The sequence below is a fragment of the Oryctolagus cuniculus genome, chromosome 11 (genome assembly GCF_051225735.1).
Source record: "Oryctolagus cuniculus isolate XC-2025 breed Fujian yellow rabbit chromosome 11, ASM5122573v1, whole genome shotgun sequence".
Classification (NCBI taxonomy): Eukaryota; Metazoa; Chordata; class Mammalia; order Lagomorpha; family Leporidae; genus Oryctolagus; species Oryctolagus cuniculus.
The window spans coordinates 116,990,646-117,011,253 of record NC_142877.1 but is presented as its reverse complement, the minus strand read 5'-3'; the positions used below and the strand labels follow the sequence as shown (position 1 = coordinate 117,011,253).

Below are 20,608 nucleotides of genomic sequence, written 5' to 3'. Positions count from 1 at the left end.
AGATGGCCACAACAGCCAGAGCTGGGCCAATCCAAACTCAGGAGCCAAGAGCCTCGAACCTCTTCTGGGTCTCCCTGGGTGCAGGAGCCCAAGCACTTGGGCCATCCTCCACTGCCTTCCCACACAGTCAGCAGGGAGCTGGATCAAAAGTGGAGCAGCTGGGACTCACACTGGCGCCCATATGGGATGCTGGAGCCACAGGTGGAAGCTTAACCTGCTACATCACAGCCCTGGCCCTGCAGGCAGCAGCTTTACCTACTGCGCCACAACACTGGCCTCTCCACCGTACTTCTTGAACCATTTTTCCATCCCTTAATGTTAGGCTCTGAATATCCTTGGATTATTGGAAATCAAGTGACATTAAATATTAAGTAGACCCATCATTCAACCAAACTGGAGGCTGCTGGCCACTAATCCTTATCAGGAGGACTTTAAGCAGTTTTAATATTCAGTTCCTTTAAAAAGTTTTCTTTTCCATAGTTGACTCATCCAGAGTTTGAATCTGGTTGTTCAGATTAATGTAGAATTACCTTAATTGGAAAGATGTGTATACATCTCAAGGCGTCATGTTCCTTTGGTCTAGAAACTTGAAGTAGTTAGAAAAAAATCTTTATTGTCTTCCTAGTCATAGATTGCTGAAATTTAAAAAAAAAATCTTTTGCTTCTGGGCCCAGTGCTATGGATCAGTGGGTTAAGCTACATCCTGCAGCACACAGACATCCCATATGAGTGCCAGTTTGAAACCCGGTTACTCCACTTCCGATCCAGCTCCTTGCTAATGTATCTGGGGAAGCAGCAGAAGATGACCCAAGTACGTATGACCTTGCACCCATGTGGGAGACCCAGAAGGAGCTCCTGGCTCCTGGCTTGGCCTGGCCCAGCCCCAGTTGTTGCAGCCATTTTAGGAGTGAACCAGCAGGTGGAATTCTCTCAGTCTGCCTTTCAAATATATAAAATAAATCTTTAAGAAAAAAAAAAAACCCAAGGGGCCCAGGCTGTGGCATAATGGGTAAAGCTGCCACCCGCGGTGCCAGCATCCCGTATGGGCACTGGTTCAAATCCTGGCTGCTCCACTTCTTCGTTGTTTTTTTTTTTTCTTTTTTTTGACAGAGTGGACAATGAGAGAGAGAGACAGAGAGAAAGGTCTTCCTTTTGTCATTGGTTCACCCTCCAATGGCTGCTGTGGCCAATGCACTGCGCTGATCCGATGGCAGGAGCCAGGTACTTATCCTGGTCTTCCATGGGGTGCAGGGCCCAAGGACTTGGGCCATCCTCCACTGCACTCCCGGGCCACAGCAGAGAGCTGGCCTGGAAGAGGGGCAACCAGGACAGAATCTGGCGCCCCGACTGGGACTAGAACCCGGTGTGCCGGCGCCGCTAGGCGGAGGATTAGCCTAGTGAGCCGCGGCGCCAGCTTGCTCCACTTCTGATCCAGCTCTTTGCTGTGGCCTGGGAAAGCAGTAGAAGATGACCCAAGTCCTTGGGCCCCTGTACCCACATGGGAGACCCAAAAGAAGCTCCTGGCTCCTGGCTTCGGATCGGCCCAGCTCAGGCCGTTGTGGCCATTTGGGGAGTGAATCAGCAGATGGAAGACCTCTCTCTCTCTGCCTCTGTAACTCCGCCTTTCAAATAAATAAATAAATCTTAAAAACAAAAAAACCAGGTAGGAATACCTTCCTTATTGAGTTCTCATGAGAAGCTGATGTGGGGGCGTTGGTGGAGAACCTAACACAATGCCTGCAGTATAACAGTGAGATTATAGTCATTTCTGTCTCAGGTATTTTCTTGCAAATACAGTGTTCATACCCAATTTCAGAAATTCAGTGAAATTTAAGTGTTTTCTTGGCTCGTGTGTCCAGTTCCATCCATTCCTTCCTCAGAGCAGATGAACTCACCTTTCACACTGCATGGAATGAGCCTTCTCACTTTTTCATTTGTTCTTATTTCAGAATCACCTGTATTTGTTTCCATATTTTTTTATTTAACATTTTTTATTTATTTATTTGAGAGCTACAGTTACAGACAGAGGTAGAGACAGAGAGAAAGGTCTTCCATCTGCTGATTCACTCCCCAGATGGCTGTAACGGCCGGAGCTGAGCCAATCTGAAGCCAGGAGCCTGGAGCTTCTTCCGGGTCTCCCATGTGGGTGCAGGGGCCCAAGCACTTGGGCCATTTTCCACTGCTTTCTCAGGCCATCACAGAGAGCTGGATCAGAAGAGGAGCAGCCGGGACACAAACTGGCACCCATATGAGATGCCAAACCTGCAGATGGAGGCTTAGCCCACTATGCCACCAAGCCCTCCTATATATCTTATCTTATGCTGGTCTCAGAAGAAAAACATACTCAGTCAATCTCTGCTACCTTTGATCTTGGTCACCCCCTGCACCCCACCCTCATTTATCTTTTGGGACCTTGCTCCACTGATTTCTGCCTCTTTGGTTTTGTTTTTTTTTTTTTTTTTTTTTTTTTAAGATTTATTTATTTATTTGAGAGGCAGAGTTACAGAGAGAGAGGTCTTCCATCTGCTGGTTCACTCCCCAAACGGCTGCATGGCCAGAAATGGGCCAGAAATGGGTCGATCTGAAGCCAGGGGCTTCTTCCGGGTCTCCCACATGGGTGCAGAGGCTCAGAGACTTGGGCCATCTTCTACTGCTTTTCCAAGCAGAGAGCTGGATTGGAAGTGGAGCAGCCGGGACACGAACTGGCGTCCACAAGGGATGCCAGCACTGCAGGCGGTGGCTTTACCCCCTACACCACAGCGCTGGCCCCTCTGCTGTAGTTTTGACCTTTGTCCCGCGTCGTCTTCCCTTCAGCCCTCAGTCATGCTCAGGCCTGTCCCATCAGGAGCGTGCCAGTCTGTTTGGAGACTGCCTTCTTTGGTCCGGCTCCTGCACTTCCCTTTGTACTAAGTTCATTTAGAGAATGTTCTGCGTTTCCTGCCCCTCCTACTTGAACCTTTGGAACTGGTCTTTCAGACATCATCCCCGTCATCCCCGACATCCTAACGACTGTCTACCGACAGTGCTTTCTTACCTGATCTGATTTCTGTGTAGAAGTTGGCCCTTCTTACCTTTTTGAAGCTTCTTCGGGAAGAGCAGTTGTTATTATTTTCTACTAATAACAATTAGTCTTTTGGAATGAAGTTCAGACACTATTCATTTGAATCTCAATGCTAACAGATGCCATAAAAAGGACATTTAGGAACCAACATAAGTTGAATACCAACTGTGTACCTGTGGTTTGATGCTAGGTGTTTTCCATAATTTAGTTTTTTTAATTAATTTATGTATTTGAAAAGAGTTATACAGAAAGAGGAGAAGCAGAGAGAAAGGTCTTCCATCCAATGGTTCACTCCCCAATTAGCCACAGCAGCCGGAGCTGTGCCAATCCAAAGCCAGGAGCCAGGAGCTTCTTCCAGGTCTCCCACACGGGTGCAGGGGCCAAAGGACTGCCATCTTCCACTGCTTTCCCAGGCCATAGCAGAGAGCTGGATCAGAAGAGGAGCAGCCGGGACTAGAACCGGTGCCCATATGGGATGCTGGCGCTTCAGGCCAGGGCGTTAACCCACTGCGCCACAGCTCCGGCCCCCATAATTCAGTTTTAACCACTCATGGCAACCTTGGTAGATATTGAGTTACAAATGAAGAAGTTGAGGCATGGGGATTTGAGGTTACTTATGTATTTTATAACCTAGGTTTGTTTTATCCCAAAGCCCATGACATTTCTATTAAACACTCAAGTGTGTTATCCATAAGCCTTTAGTTTATATTTGTGTATATCTGGAAGTGTTAGCTTTACTGTTATGTCAGGAAAAGACTTATATTAACTGTCATTCAGCGGATAACATTTTTGAATAAGAAAGTCACAGTAGGGGCCAGTGCTGTGGCATAGTGGGTTAAGCCACAACCTGTAGCACACGGACATGGACATCCCGTATGGGTGCCAGTTTGAGTCCCTGCTGCTCCACTTCTGACCCAGCTTCCTGCTAATGGCCTCGGAAGGCAGTGTAAGATGCCCCAGGTGGGGGCCAGTAATGTGGTGCAGCAGGTTAAAGCCCTAGCCTGAAGCGCCGGCATCCCATATGGGCGCCGGTTCTAGTCCTGGCTGCCCCACTTCCGATCCCGCTCTCTGCTGTGGCCTGGGAGAGCAGTAGAAGATGGCCCAAGTCCTTGAGCCTCTGCACCCACATGGGAGACCCAGAAGAAGCTCCTGGCTCCTCCCTTCTTTCTTCCTACCTCCCTCAGTGTCTCTCTCTCTCTTTCTTTCTTTCTCTCTTTCTCTCTTTCTCTCTTTCTTTCTCTCTCTTTCTCTTTCTTTCTCTCTTTCTTTCTCTCTCTCTCTTTTTCTTTCTTTCTCTTTCTCTCTCTCTTTCTTTCTTTCTTTTTCTCTCTTTCTTTCTCTTTCTTTCTTCCTTCCTTCCTTTCTTTCTCTCTCTTTCTTTCTTTCTTCCTTCCTTTCTTTCTCTCTCTCTCTCTCTTTCTCTCTCTTTCTTCCTTCCTTCCTTTCTTTCTCTCTCTCTCTCTTTCTTTCTCTCTCTCTCTTTCTCTCTCTCTCTTTCTTTCTTTCTCTCTTTCTGTCTTTCTTTCTTTGTTTCTTTAAAAAGTTTATTTATTTGAGTGGCCTGCAGCACCAACATCCCTATATGGATATAGGGGCCCGTTTGAGTACCGACTGTTTCATTTCCGATCCAGCTCTCTATTATGGGCTAGGAAAGCAGTAGAAGATGACCCAAGTCCTTGGGCCCCTGTATCCACATGGGAGACCCAGAAAAAGCTCCTGGCTCCTGGCTTTGGATCAGTTCAGCTCTGGTTGTTGCGGCCATCTGGGGAGTGAACCAGCAGATGGAAGACCTCACTGTCTCTCTCTGCCTCTCCTTTCTCTCTGTAACTCTGACTTTCAAATAAATAAAATAAATCTTTTAAAAAAAAAGATTTATTTATTTGAAAGGCAAGAGTTAGAGAGAAAGAGAGAGAGAGAGATTGAGATCTTCCATCTCCGGGTTCATGCCCCAAGTGACTGCAAAGGTCAGCGTTGGGCCAGGCTGAAGCCAGGAACGAGGAGCTTCATCCAGGTCTCCCATATGGGTGACAGGGGCCCAAGAGCTTGGGCCATGAAAACCACTACACCGCAACACTGGCCCACTTCCTTTCTTTTTCAAAGGCTCTTTCTGTCCAGTAATGCCATATACTCATCAGGAGAAGCTGTATACTGATTTCAGCAGTGCAGTTGATGGTCAGCTGTTTCAGGATTCCTCACTGGAAACTGACTTTGAAAAAGGTGCGCTCTTTTTTCCTTCCTTCCTTCCTTCCTTCCTTCCTTCCTTCCTTCCTTCCTTCCTTCCTTCCTTCCTTCCTTCCTTCCTTCCTTCCTTTTCTTTATATTACATTTCATCCTTCTAGGGTGAATTAGCATTTAGGAAATGGTAAAATTTGGTGATTTGGTTGGTATGCCAATCCTAATATCATTGCTTTGTACTTATGAGCCATGATTTGGTGCTTCTGTACTTTTGTGTGGCCCTGTCTGTTGTTGCCATCAGATTGCAACATATTTAGGGGACCAAGTCTTGGCTAGGTTGACCCCATTATTTCGTTCTCACTCTGTGTTGTTAAATGCTTATGTATATGCTTATTTATATAGCTTAACTCCATATGTGGTTTGTGTTGGCCATATTGTAACTTGGGGTGTTTATTGCCCCTTTATAGGAGAAAATTGCTCAGAAAACGAGTAAACGGTCTGTGATTTGGATACATACTCTGAAAGGTAGATGATGATCCACTCTTACGGCAGACAACTTCTGACTGAGATTGTTCACAGAGAGCCCGAGTCCTGGGAACTTAGGCCGGAAGTGATTTCTAACTTTGCTTGCCGTTTTTAGTCACCTTCTAAGCTGTAGTCTGGAATTACTAACTGCCTAAAACGGGGCGGGGTGGGGTGGGGGGGTGTTTCCTCCTCATTCATTCATTTGTTCATTGTTGTGATCCCTCCCTTGATGTGCATGTAGTCTAATAAGGAAGAAAAACTGATTAACAATTGAATACAGTGTGGTGCAGTGATTTGTTTCTGTAGTGGGATTTTCCACTCAGGGTGTATGACACCACGTAAACCCAGAAGAGGGAGTCGTTAATGCATCGTCGTCTCAGATTCACTGTGTTCAACACTGAGTAGCAATTTCCTAAAGCTAGGACTCTTTTAGCTTCTGTCATTGATATTGTCACTCCTGAACTCTCCTCCCTTGCGACCTGTATCCACTGAATCTTCAAATCCTGTTGATTTTTCCTTTTACAGCTCTGGCAGATTTCTCTGGTTACCAAATTCACTACTAAAGCAGTGTTTGTGTTTTGTTCTGGTCTTTAGGTTGAAAGTGCTTAAGGTTACTTTGATGGTCCCCTGAAAGTCCTTCCTTTGGGCTGCCTTTTCCTCAGATACCTGTGTACAGAGGGAGTAACTTCAGATTTGGGGGTTTTCCCCTCCTTACTTTTATATTCAGGGTGAAATGATAGCTCTTTTATGTTTGTTTTGATTGGCTTTTGTCTGGTACCGTTTGTTACTCTACTAAATTAGAAATTCATAACTTATTCATTAAATATCCAAGGAACCTAGAAGTATAGTAGTGTTGTATGCAATGGGATAATAACTTTAAAATGTAAACAAGGAAGTAATTAAGCTACAGGTTAGGGTGCCCACGTCCCACATCCGAGTCCCAGCTTTACTTACTTAGTCCAGCTTCCTGATAAGGTGATCCCTGAGGTGTAGCAGCGTTAGTTCAGAGAGGTTCCTGCACCCACATGGTCCACCTGGATTGAGTTCCAGGTTTCTGGCTTTGGCCAGGCCCAGCAGTATCTGTTAGAGACATCTGGGGAGTGAAGCCGGGGTTGGGAGTGAGTATGCTCTGCCTGCCATTCTCTGTCTCTCAAAAAAAAAAAAGAAAAATTAATGTGAATGTGACTAGCCTACCCTTTTTCAATTTTATAATGAAATAAGAGCAAAATAGATTAAGCAGCAAAGAAATCAACAGATTTAGAAGTATTTAAAAATATTTACTTTCTAACACTAAGTTCATTTATTTAAAATGATATTTCTGTTTGTAACTAAAGAACTAATTAAGGCTTGTGCAAAATGCTTAAAAAAACAGCCACCTCATCTTGCAGGCATGTATAAAGTGTCGATCATGTGGGGAACCTTCAGACTGCAGAGTGACCGAAGGCACGGCCCAGAGGCTTGGGAGAGCGGTTTCTGCCCTGCAGGGATTGCTTCGCTATGAGCTTTAGCTTTGTCACTTGAGGTGCAGAGCAGAGGGGAGGGCGAGCAATCTGTAAGGTGGGGGGTCCACCAGGGAACTTTTCAACAAACTTGGGAATCCCAAAGGAATATGCTTTAAAAGTGAATGGGAGGGTATGTAGTAGCAGATGAAGCTACTGCCTGTGGCCCTGGCATCTCATGTGGGCACCTATTTGAGTCCAGCTGCTCCACTTCCCATCCAGCTCCCTGATAATGCGCCTAGGAAAGCAGCAGAAGATGGCCTGTGCCACCCACGTGGGAGACCTAGATGAAGATCCTGGCTTCAACCTGGCCCAGCCCTGGGCATTGCGGCCATTTGGGGAATGAACCAACGATGGAAGATATCTCTCTCTGTAACTCTGCCTTTCAAATAAATAAGTATTAAAAAAAAAAAAAAAAAAAAGGTGATGGGGCCAGCACTGTGGCGCAGAGGGTTAACACCCTGGCCTGAAGTGCCGGCATCCCATATGGGCGCTGGTTCGAGACCTAGCTGCTCCACTTCCGATCCAACTCTCTGCTGTGGCCTGGGAAAGCAGTAGAAGATGGCCCAAGTCCTTGGGCCTCTGCACCCACATGGGAGACCTGGAAGAAGCTCCTGGCTCCTGGCTTTAGATCGACGCAGCTCCGGCCATTGTAGCCAATTGGGGAGTGAACCATCGGATGGAAGACCTCTCTCTCTCTCTGCCTCTCCTCTCTCTGTGTAACTCTGACTTTCAAATAAATAAATAAATCTTTTTTAAAAAATAAAAGATTTATTTATTTTAAAAAAAAAGGTGAATGGGAAATAATCTTGTCTCATTCCCAGGAAAACCTCCAACTTTGGCATCGAATTGTTGTGGGAGAATGGGGGAGAGGATCACCACTGAGCTATCTATCTTAAGAGACAAAAAGAGACACATAAATGTTCTATCTGCTGGTTCACTCGCCAAATGCACATACGGCCAGGGCAAAGCCAGGCCTAGGAGCTCAATCCATCTCCCAGGTGGGTGCCAGAGACCCAATTACTTGAGCCATCGCTGCTGCCCCCTAGGGTTTGCATTAGAAGGAAGCTGGAGTCAGGAGCCTGGGCATTAAATGGGATGCAGACAGACACCTTAACTGCTAGGCCAAAACCGGCTCCCACTCCTGAGACTTTGAAACTACAAGCTCTCCCTCAGATTACAGCCCAGATTCTCACTGTGTGCGTCATTTGAAAACCGTGAATTAATTAAGAGATGTTACTTACAGTGATTCCAAGTTGGGGCTGCAGTAGAAAGCAGTCAGCCCTTCCCAGAGGCATCCATCTTCATGAGGTCTGTTAGAATACCTAGAGATGTTTTATTTTTCTTCTTAAGGATTTATTTATTTATTTGAAAGAGTTACAAAGAGAGAGAGAGAGCTGTATCTTCTGTCTGCTGGTTCACTCCCCAAATGGCCCCAATGGCTAGAGCTGGACCTGGCCAGAGTTATGAGTCAAGAACTCCAGCCCTGTCTCCCCAATGGGCAGCAGAGGTCCAAACACTTGAGCCGTCTTCCACTGTATTAGCGGGGAGCTGGATCGGAAGTGGAGCAGCCAGGACTTGAGCCGGTGCTCATGGGGAATGCTGATGTTGCAGGTGGAGGTTTAACCTGCTGCACCACAATGCTGACCCACAGAAATAAGATTATAAGGACAGTGAGTAGCTCAGTCTAAACTGAGCTCATAGAGAATTACAGTGCATTATGAACAAGAACAGTAGACAGTGCAACAGTCCTGCATAGGATCAGAAAATGGGATTTTTAAAGTCACAATCTTAAAAATATAAATCTATAAATATGTATAAAATATTAATCTATAAAATATGTATAATAAAATGAAAGCTAAAAATCTTTGCAAGAAACTAAAACTGGGCAAGCAGATTTTAAAATTAACCAGATGGAATATATAGAAATGAAAAAATGAAAATTTCAGATTAATGCATGACTATCACAGGAAAACACTGAGTTGATTTAAACAAAAATCATAACTGCATTAGAAGGATAGGGAGATAAAGTACAGGGTATATGGAATGAGAGGTTAAGTCTCACTCAGCTATATAAGAACATAGCTAAAATTGATCTTCTGCATATAAAGATAATTGAAAATTAATCGATGTGAATGGGAGGGGAGAGGGAGTGGGAGAGGGGAGTGTTGTGGGTGGGAGGGAAGTTATGGGGGGGGAAGCCATTGTAATCCATAAGCTGTACTTTGGAAATTTATGTTCATTAAATAATAATAAAAAAAAAAGAACATAGCTAACGTCTAAAATTGATTAATTGAAAGATACTAGGGGTGGCTGATGTGGCTCAGCAGGTTAAGCCACTTCTTGGGACATCAGCATCCCATATCTTTTTTTTTTTTTTTGACAGGCAGAGTGGACAGAGAGAGAGAGAGAGAGAGAGAGAGAGAGAAAGGTCTTCCTTTGCCGTTGGTTCACCCTCCAATGGTGGCTGTGGCCGGCGCACTGCGGCCGGCGCACCGCGCTGATTCGATGGCAGGAGCCAGGTACTTCTCCTGGTCTCCATGGGGGGCAGGGCCCAAGGACTTGGGCCATCCTCCACTGTACTCCCTGGCCACAGCAGAGAGCTGGCCTGGAAGAGGGGCAACCGGGACAGAATCCTGCACCCCGACCGGGACTAGAACCTGGTATGCCAGTGCCACAAGGCGGAGGATTAGCCTAGTGAGCCTCAGCGCTGGCCCATCCCATATCTTAATGCCAGTTCAAGTCCTGGCTACACTACTTCTGATCCAGCTCCCTGCTAATGCATTCTGGGTGGCAACATTTTGGCCCAAGTCCTCGAAACCCTGCCACAAATATGGAGCTCCTGGTTTCAGTCTGCCCACCCCCAGTTGTTGCAGGCATCTGGGGAGTGAACCAGTGGATGGAAGATCTCTGACTGTCTCTCTCTTCCTCTCTTTCAAGTAAATAAAAATAAAATAAACATTAAAAGAAAGATACCAGTGTATAATTCAAGGATGTGGAGTTATCTAAATTCCAAAAAGCAATTTACAGAACTTAAAATAATTGCCTCTGTGGAGGAAGACTGAGTAAAAGGAAAGAAGAGCTAAACTACTATATTTTGTCATTTATAATATGTGAGTTAACCATGTGCACAGTTTGCTATGATCAAATAGATCTTTGAAAGAAATATTTAATGTACAGCTATGAACTAATGATAATTGTTGGAGCTGAGTGATTTGTTCAAATTCAAACAGATTTATCAACGTATTAGACATAGCCATAGGTAGAATTAATGAACTGAAAGATATTAGCACCTGTTTCTCGACTGCACTGATTGTAGCCAGAGTATTCTTTCTGTGTTGCTGAGTGACAATGGTTTTCTAGCTGGAATTGTTTATCCAGTGGAGATATTTAACATAGATGAAAAAGACACATTTTTAAACCATGAAAAACAGCTTGCTGCTACTGGCACGATCCTCCCCAGGGGAAATTCTTGAAGGAAGTGCAGGCTGAGCATCCCTAATCTGAAAATTCAAAACTGAAATTTTTGAGTGTTGATATGACAATGCCACAAGTGAGAAATTCCACATCTGATTCCATGTGATATGACATAGTTAAAATGCAGGCACACTAAAAATACTCTGTAGAATTATCTTCAAGCTTTGTGTATTAGGGATATTTGAAACATAAACTTCATCCCCAATATATCTTATTATACACATGTAAGTATCCTGAAATCTGAAACACTCTGGGCCCGTGCATTTCTGATAAGGGCTATTCAACCTGAACTTCCCGTGGAAGGAGAGTGATCCCACATAGAAAGGAGGAGATAGAAGGGATAAAGAGTAGAGACGGTGGTAAGTATTGCATATGGCTACATCTAGATAACCAGTAACTATAAAATAACACTGTTTTGTGGGTATTAAGAAGAAATTAGAAATAGGGTGGCACTTGGCCTAGAGACTAGGAGCCAGATGAGACGTCTGCATCCTGTGTCCGGGTGCCTGGGTTCATGGTCTGGGTCTGCTTCCTCCCAGGGCAGACCCTGGAAGACACAATGACGGCTCAGGTGTTGGGTCCCCACCACCCACATGGGAGACTTAGATTGAGTTCCCAGCAGCTCCTGGCTTCAGCCAGGCCCAGTTCTGGGTGTTGCAGGCATTTAGGGGAGTGAATCCGTGAATGAGACCTGTCTGCTGGTACCCCACCCCACCCCATCCCCCTTTCTCTATCTGCCTCTCAAATGAGTAGAAGTTAAACTACATGACAACAGTAGCATAAAGTTGGGAGGGAGTAAATGGATTAAATTTGTATTTGGGAGGAGGGTAAACACATTGAATGTTTGTAAATTTCTTTTTTTGTTGTTGTTTGTTTTTGACAGGCAGAGTTAGACAGTGAGAGAGAGAGACAGAGAGAATGGTCTTCCTTCCATTGGTTCACTCCCCAAATGGCTGCCACGGCCTGCGCTGTGCCGATCTGAAGCCAGGAGCCAGGTGCTTCCTCCTGGTCTCCCATGCGGGTGCAGGGACCAAGCACTTGGGCCATCCTCCACTGCCTTCCTGGGCCACAGCAGAGAACTGGACTGGAAGAGGAGCAACCAGGACAGAATCTGGCGCCCCAACCAGGACTAGAACCTGGAGTACTGGCGCTACAGGTGGAGGATTAGCCTAGTGAGTTGCGGCGCCAGCTTTGTAAAATTCTTAGTTATAAATGTATGTGGGCACTTAAAAAGTTTGTGGGAAATGGAGCTAAAAGATAAGTTTATTTTGGTGCAAAAAGATGTTTGAGGGGCTTACGCTGTGGCTCAGCAGCTTAAGCCACCACCTGCCAGGCGCATAATCCCATATGGGAGTTGGTTCAAGTCCTAGGTGCTCTACTTCCTATCCAACTCCATGCTAATGTATCTGGGAAAAACAGCAAAAGATGGCTCAAGTGTTTGGGGCCCTGCCACCTGTGTAGAGACCACGTGTGGTTTCAGGCTCTGGTTTCTGCCTGGCCTGTCCCTGAGTATTCCAGCCATTTGGGGAGTGAACCAGAGGGAGGAAGATCTCTCTCTCTCTCTATCCATGTAACTCTGCCTTTCTTTTCTTTTTTTTTTAAAGATTTTATTTATTTTATTTGAGAGAGTTTCAGACAGTGAGAGGGAGAGACAGGGAGAAAGGTTTTCTTTCCACTGGTTCACTCCCCAAATGGCCGCAACGGCCGGAGGTGCGCCGATCCAAAGCCAGGAGCACTTCTTCCAGGTCTCCCACGTGGGTGCAGGGGCCCAAGGACTTGGGCCATCTTCTACTGCTTTCCCAGGCCATAGCAGAGAGCTGGATCTGAAGAGGAGCAGCCGGGACTAGAACCAGCGCCCATATGGGATGCTGGCGCCACAGGCAGAGGATTAACCTATTGCACCAGTGCGCCGGCCTCGTAACTCTGCCTTTCAAATAAATAAATATTTAAAGAGGATTTTTGAAATCTGTGCATAATTTCCATGAACTTTTGGAAGCCCCCTTGTAGTTTTGCAAGTCCCTAATGTTTGACCACACAGATGGCTTGATCCTTCTGCTTCTGCATTTAGTCTGTCGCAGTATCACACATTTAGGTAGCCTCTGGAGAATTTCACTTTACACTGTGAGAGAATGGAATGAAAAAGGCAAGAAATGTCTTATTTCATACCTCTTATGACGATCATTTAGATTCTGGACCTCCGGGGATCTCCAAGCTGTACTTTGAAAATTGTTAGACTACATTATTCTCTTGTATTCTGATGTTTTTTCTTTTTAATTGCTTTTTTCCCACTTCATAGCTAAAACTAATACATGGTGGTTATTAAAAACTTATATAGAGAAGCACAACAGGGAAATGGAAGCCACCTTTAATTTTCTCCTTCAGCTGGTATCACTGTTGAGAATTTGTTGTTTGGCTTTTCTGGGGTGTGTGTGTTGTGTACACACGTGGAAGAGATGAAGTCGCCTGTGGTAGTTGACAAAGGGCAGGACTGAGAAGAGTCCGCTGGGAGGAGGGGTTCTGGACCTTGCCCTCCCTGCGCTCAGGCTTAGAGCTGACCTGTGACCGCCCAACCCCAGTCTCCTGATCTTACACCAGGGACCCCACTGCTCCCCGTGCCTGTGCAGCGTAGGAATGTGCTCGTTCTTCAACCCTGACTGGTTAAGGTGGGGATGTGGAGCAGACTGTTGCAACTACAAATATTTTTGATAAGCTACAAAGAAAAGTCTCTCTGGAAATAGATTCTTTTAAAAATTACAACTGTTGTCAGCAATAGAACTCCCACTCAGATGGTTAGAATTCTGTGGGACTCAAAATAATAGATCTGTTTTCTGGCAAACGAATTTTGCATAACAGTATTGTACATTGTGGTTATCTTCTTGGGATTTTGTGCCTTCTTTTTTTGTGTAAGTGAACAGACAGTCCTCAGGAAAAAAAAAATTGAGTATTTATGGTAAAAATAATTTAATTAAAATAGTGAAAAATCATGGGCTTATACAGCTTGACATGAGATGCCATTATACAATAAATATTTTGCTTCAGGTTACAGCTGCATATAACAACCATCCTTGTATTTGCTTGGTTAGGAGACAAATATAGCAAGTCCCTAATATACAGGATAACTGCTCCAGGTTTAATTTTGGCGTTTGAAATGTGTTTTCTTGTAGATAATTAAGTTGATTTGTAGGGGCATGCACTCATAACGTTCATGAACATGGTCGGGGCATATGCAATGCCAGGCTGTGTGCTGTGTTTTCAGAATAGTCCACAGAAACATTTTTGATATGTCTAATAGTGTCTATGTTACTATTTTTTTTAAAAAATACTCCAAAAATTTTTAAAGTTTTAACCGCAGTTGTGGCTAAGAGTGAACTTGAAGCTGAGCTACCCGTGTTCAGAATGTGATGCTGCCTCTTTAACCGTGTGTGTGGTTTGGAAAACCGCTGCACCTCCTGGTTCTGCTTCCTCGGCTGTGAAATGGGGCGCACTGCCCACCTGCTCAGGTCGTTGTGAAGGTTTTCTTTCCAGCTGAGGTACAATTCACCTAACATAAACTGATTTTAAAGTGTACAGTTCATTGGTATTTGATACATTGCCAGTTTTCTTTGAGAGTCAGAGTTACAGTGAGAGAGAGAGACAGAGAAAGGTCTTCCTTCCTTTGGTTCACTCCCCAAATGGCTGCAACGGCCAGAGCTGCGCCAATCTGAAGCCAGGAGCCAGGTGCTTCTTCCTGGTCTCCCATGCGGGTGCAAGGGCCCAAGCACTTGGGCCATCTTCTACTGCTTTCCTAGGCCATAGCAGAAAGCTGGATTGGAAAAGGAGCAACCAGGACTAGAACCAGCGCCCATATGGGATGCTGGCACCACAGGCAGAGGATTAACCTACTGCCCCATGGTGCCGGCCCCTACTTTTATTTTTTAAAGATTTGTTTATTTACTTGAGAGGCAGAGTTAGAGAGAGAGAGAGAGAGAGAGAGAGATGTTTTCCATCACTGGTTCATTCTCCAAATGTCTGCAACGGCCAGAGCTGGGCTGATCGAAGCTGTAACTCACGACCACAGACTTACTGGATTAAAACAGCACAGGTTGTTAACAAAAGGTCTGCAGGTCAGATGGATGCAGTCTGAACTAAAAGCAAGATGTTGGCAAAAGTGTGTTCCCATGTGGAAGCCCTGGGGGGCAGAGCTTCCTTGCCCTTTTTTTTTTTTTTTTTTTTTTTTTTTGACAGGCAGAGTGGACAGTGAGAGAGAGAGAGAGAGAAAGGTCTTCCTTTGCCGTTGGTTCACCCTCCAATGGCCGCCGCTGCAGCCGGCGCACCGCGCTGATCCGATGGCAGGAGCCAGGATCCAGGTGCTTTTCCTGGTCTCCCATGGGGTGCAGGGCCCAAGCACCTGGGCCATCCTCCACTGCACTCCCTGGCCATAGCAGAGAGCTGGCCTGGAAGAGGGGCAACCGGGACAGAATCCGGCGCCCCGACCGGGACTAGAACCCGGTGTGCCGGCGCCGCAAGGTGGAGGATTAGCCTATTGAGCCACGGCGCCTGCTCGCCTTTTTTATTTTTTTAAGATTTATTTATTTTTATTTGAAAGTCAGAATTACACAGAGAGAGAAGGAGAGGCAGAGAGAGAGAGAGGGAGAGAGAGGTCTTCCATCTTCTGGTTCACTTCCCAGTTGGCCGTGACAGCTGGAGCTGCGCTGATCCGAAGCCAGGCGCCAGGAGCTTCTTCCAGGTCCAAGCACTTGGGCCGTCCTCCACTGCCTTCCCAGGCCATAGCAGAGAGCTGGATCAGAAGTAGAGCAGCCAGGGTTCAAACTGGTGCCTATGTGGGATGCCAGCACTGCAGGCAGTGGTTTAACCTACTGTGCCACAGCACCGGCCCCCTTCCTTGCCTTTTCTACCCAGAGCCACGTGCATTTCTTGGCTGGTGGCTTCCTCCTCCGTTTTCAAAGCCAGCAGCGGTGGTTGATTCCTTCTCACATAGGAGGTTCATCAGTCTCACCTACTCTTGTCTCCCTCTGGTGCTTTGAAGGACTATTCTTGGAGCCACTCAGATCATCCAGAACAATCTCCCTATTTTGAAGGCCTCTGATTAATAACCAGCTATGTATGTAACTTGTTCGTGGACACTGGGATTAGGACGAGCCCGTGGCGGGGGCATTACTCTGCTGCCACACCTATCTTCTATGCACTTTGGTCTGTTCTTTCTTCTTTCAAAGCCTGCCTCTCCTGGCCTTTTAATTTCTTGTCTACCTTTGTGTTTTTCTATGTAACACTTTATATATGGAGATATTTTCTCATTAGTGATTGGCGGGGGAAGGGTCAATCAGGTTTTTAGTTGACCCTCTTGACTCAGTCTTTCCAGTACTAATAATTTTTAAAAATATTTATTTATTTGAAAGGCAGCACCAGAGACAAAGAGATCTTCCATCTGTTAGTTCTCTCCCCAAATGACTGCAACAGCTAAGTCTGGGCCAGGCCAAAGCCAAGAGCCAGGAACTCCATCTGGGTCTCCCACATGGGTGGCAGGGGCCTGACTGTGGGGAGCAACTGGGAGCAACTCGGACTAGACTAAGTTACTGGAATTAAGACTTATTCTATGCATCTGCTCTCCCACAATATGGCGCTGGGAGAGCTTCTACGCAGCTGCCTCTTGCCAACTTGAGTGATGACCTCCAGGAGCTGATCCTGCTCCTGATTGGAGGAGAGCAGCGTACTCGGCGTGTGGGCAGCCGAGTTGGGATTGGTGGAAGAGGACTATAAAGGAGGAGAGAGACAACATGCACCAGGAACATCTGAGGGAACACCTGTGCAGCCCCCAAGAGAGCCGGCCGGCGGTGTGCCGCTCCCCTGCGGAAGTGGGGAAAGTGGCTAGGGGGAACCGCCCTTCCACGGAGGTGGAAGGGACGGTAGCCAACCCGGGAAGAACCAGCAGCAAACCCGGGGAGGGCCGAGCAGACAAAAGAACAACGTAGAGTCCTGTGTCGTTCCTCCACGAAGAGGGGGAGCGACATAATGGTGCCGTGACTCGGATAGGAAGCCTAGGCAGGGTTTAGTGTCGTTCCTCCACGAAGACGGGGAGCGACACTGACTACGTGGGCCACCTTTGTGGCCTTCCCAGGCACATTAGTAGGACCCTGGATCAGGAATGGCACAGCTGCCACTAAAACCAGCATGCCAGTATGGATGCAGCATCACAGGTGGTGGCTTGGTCCACTGTGCTACAACCCCAGCTCCAGGACTTACAAAGTTTAAAAAACTATTATTTCGTTTTGCTGATTTGAATTTTGGTATGCCTCTTCCCAGAGTAGGGAATAGATCAATGAGTGCTATGGGCTTTCTCTTAGTCTTGGCATTTCCATGTAAGATTTCAAGGTGAATAGGGCAGGGCTTCTGAGTTTCCAAGTATCTCCTTAAAGCTGGCAGAGGAGACAGGTGGAGGTGGTGCGGTTGGTGGAGACAGGTGTTTCCAGGCCAGACTTCTGTGTGGTGATGCCTGGTCAAGGCAGCACCCTGCATGGACATGCAGTGCCGTGTGAAGGCGAGGGAAGGCCACAGCTGGAACAGACAAAAACGCTTTCTGGAGCCTCCCAGCCCCCGCCTTTCTTAGCTGTGCCTGTGAAGTGTGCAAGGATGCTGCAAGTGTACATTTGTAAACCTGTGTGAGTCCCGTGTTTCTTGAGACACTGCATGGTAGTCAGTCCTTACTAGAAAAAAAATTGTGTTGGAGTCGTCCAGAAAGCCCAAGTAACTGAAACTGGAGCAAATGGAGTAAATATTTAATTAAGAATCTGTGATCTGCAAAGATAGAGGATGAATGCTCTCCCAGCATGGAAGTCAGGTTTCACTGTGAAACGCTGAAAGAGGTAGCCAGAGCTCTGGGAGCCCAGAGAGCTGCACAACAGGTTGTACCCTAACGGGTAGAGGGAAGCAACATTTCATCTGAGTTTTGAAGAATTCTAATATTGTAACACAGTGTTCTCCTTTGTTAAACTGACCTAGATAGATAGATAGATAGATAGAGGCCTTGTACATTTTCCTAGTTATCTTTAAAGTTGACCTAGTTTCTAGTTATTGGTATGATTAAAATACTGTTATGTAAGCACTAAAACTTGAAGAGCATGCCTGAGAGTTTGTACCAGTGGGCTTCCATCTGGGCTAAGAACCACAAGCAGAACTAAAAGCTCCATGCGCGTCATTTCATCCTTAAACGTGTGCTTGTGATTTTTATCTAAGGCCTTATGATTGGAAAGACTGGCAGTTTGCTTCTTTTTTCCTGTGATACATTAAAAAAAAAACTATTATTTTAATGGCAGAGCATCAGAAAGAGAGAGAGAAAGCAATCTTCCATTTGCTTGTTCACTTCTCAGGACTGGGCCAGTCTGGAGCCAGGCATCGGGCCCAAGCCCTTGTGGCATCTTCTGCTGCCTTCCCAGGCACATTAGCAGGGAGCTGGATCGAAAGTGGAGCAGCCGGGACTTGAACCAATGTTCTGATGCTGATGTCACAGCAGCAGTTTAGCCTGCTGTCCCACAGTTCTCGCCCCTTCCCTGATATTTGTGTTATTGTATTACAGAATTTTTACCAAAGAAAGTGTCATTGTTTAAAATATCAACAAACTTTATTTTTTTAAAGATTTATTTATTTACTTGAAAGAGTTACACAGAGAGAAAGAGAGGTCTTCCATCCGCTAGTTCACTCCCCAACTGGCCGCAACAACTGGAGTTGCGCCGATCCAAAGCCAGGAGCCAGGAGCTTCTTCTGGGTCTCCCACATGGGTGCAGGGGCCCAAGGACCTGGGCCATCTTCTACTGCCTTCCCAGGCCAAAGCAGAGGGCTGGATCGGAAGTGGAGCAGCCGGGACTCGAACTGACGCCCAGATGGGATGCCGGCATTGCAGGTGGCGGCTTTACCTGCTAAGCTGCAGCATAAGCCCCCAAACTTTATTTTTAAATAACAGTATGCTCCTTACCTGCTCTTTTAGTTTGTGCTGAATGTTTTGATTAAACACAGAGACTGGAAGTACTTAATTACTTAACTACTGATTATTTTGTTTTCAGCTAGGAACAGTAGCTAACCTGTGAAAGGTTAAAAACACATTTACCTGACGTCTCTGATGTGTCCTGGGTTGCACTTTCCTTAGTTTGTCATTTATACAGACTTGCTACATTTTCTTTTTCAATGTCAAATAGATGGAGAAATTTCTTCTAGAAAATTATATTTCTTCTGTTTGAATATATAACTTGAGAAGTTTGAACAACAGTAATCCCAATAGATTAAAATACTGCATGTAGGGGCAGGCAGTATGGCGTAGTAGGCTAAGCCTCCACCTGCAATGCTGGCCTCCCATTTGGACACAGGTTCTTTACCTCTCAAATAAATAAATAAAATCTTTAAAAAAATTGCATGTATTCATTTTTTTGACTCAATGTTAACAATGAACTTTCTTTCATTAAAAAGTTGTGGTTCAGAGCAGGTGTTGTAGCTTAGCAGGTAAAACCACTGCCTGCGATGCCGGCATCCCACATCAGCACTGTTTCATATCCTTGCTGCTCTGCTTCTGTCCCAGCTCTCTGCTGTGGTCTGGGAAAAGCAGGAAGAGCAGCAGCCGGGACTAGAACCAGGCCCATATGGGATGCCAGTGCCACAGGTGGAAGATTAACCTACTGCGCCCTAGCACCAGCCCCTGTTTTTTTTAAAGATTTATTTATTTGAAAGAGTTGCCGAGAGGAAGAGCAGAGTCTTTCATCTGCTGGTTCACTTCCCAAATGGCCACACGGCCGGAGCTGCGCCAGTCCAAAGCCAGAAGCCTGGAGCTTCTTCTGGGTCTCCCACACAGGTGCAGGGGCCTAAGGACTTGGGCCATCTTCTACTGCTTTCCCAAGCCACAGCAGAGAGCTGGATCTGAAGCGGAGCAGCCAGGACATGAACCTGCGCCCATATGGGATGCCTGGACTGCAGGTGGCGGCTTTACCTGCTACAGCACAGCGCCGGCCCCCTAAATAAATCTTAGGAAAAAAAAGCTGTGGTTCAGAGGCAAGGATTTGGCTCACTGGTTAAGACACTCTTTTGGGACACCTGTATCCCATACTGATATGCCTGGTTCCACTCTGGGCTCTGCTTCCAGTCTAGCTTTCTGCTAACGAGCATCCTGGGAGGAAGCAGGTGGTGGATCAAGTACTTGGGTCCCTTTCACCCACATGGGAGACCCGTTTTGAGTTTCAGGCTCCTGGTTTCAGCCTGGCCCAGCCCTGGTATTGCAGGCATTTGGGGAATGAACCAGCAGATCAAAATTTCTCTCTACTCCTCTGCCTTTCCAGTAAAGTGAAGAAAATAAAAAGTTCTTTTAAAAAAACCATAAAAGTTGTTCAGGAGTCGGGCATTGTGGTACACTGGTTAGGCCCCTGCTTGAAACGCCCGTATCCCGTACTGGAGTGCCCAGGTTCCATTCCAGGCTCTGCTGCTTATCCAGCTCCCTGCTCATGTGCACCCTGGGAAGCAGCAGGTGATGGCTCAAGTTCGTGAGTCCCTGCCACCCACGTGGGAGACCCGGATGCTGTTCTAGGCTCCTAGTTTGAACCTGGTTCAGCTCTGACTGTTGTGAGCATTTGGGGAGTGAATCAGCAGATGGAAGATGCCTTTATCTGTCTCTCTCTGCCTTTCAAATAAATAAAAATGAAATAAAATAAATAAAAGTCATGTTCATTGTGTCTGTGACACTGTAATGGCTAAAGCCTGTTTTAACTTTTCAGGGAAGTGTGACAGCAATGACAGTATTTTTTCCCTTGGATACAGCTAGACTTCGGCTTCAGGGTGAGTATTCGTCATTTGTGTAATCTCATTCCTGTTCGTGTGGTGGTGGGAAGCAAACATACTT

General features: G+C 46.1%; 1 protein-coding gene across 14 annotated transcripts in view; it reads left to right on the top strand.

Moving 5' to 3' along the window:
- Nucleotides 1-20,608, top strand: part of SLC25A17 (solute carrier family 25 member 17) — a 114,334-nt gene that overhangs the window by 5,517 nt on the left and 88,209 nt on the right. For all 14 annotated transcript variants that reach the window (XR_016217047.1, XR_016217045.1, XR_016217046.1 and 11 more), the window contains one exon: nt 20,484-20,544. Coding sequence is in view for 10 of the 14 variants with exons in the window: in XM_089309003.1 (XP_089165129.1) it covers nt 20,484-20,544 (61 nt within the window). In the remaining 4 variants the exon portion in view is untranslated. The remainder of the gene's footprint in view (nt 1-20,483; nt 20,545-20,608) is intronic.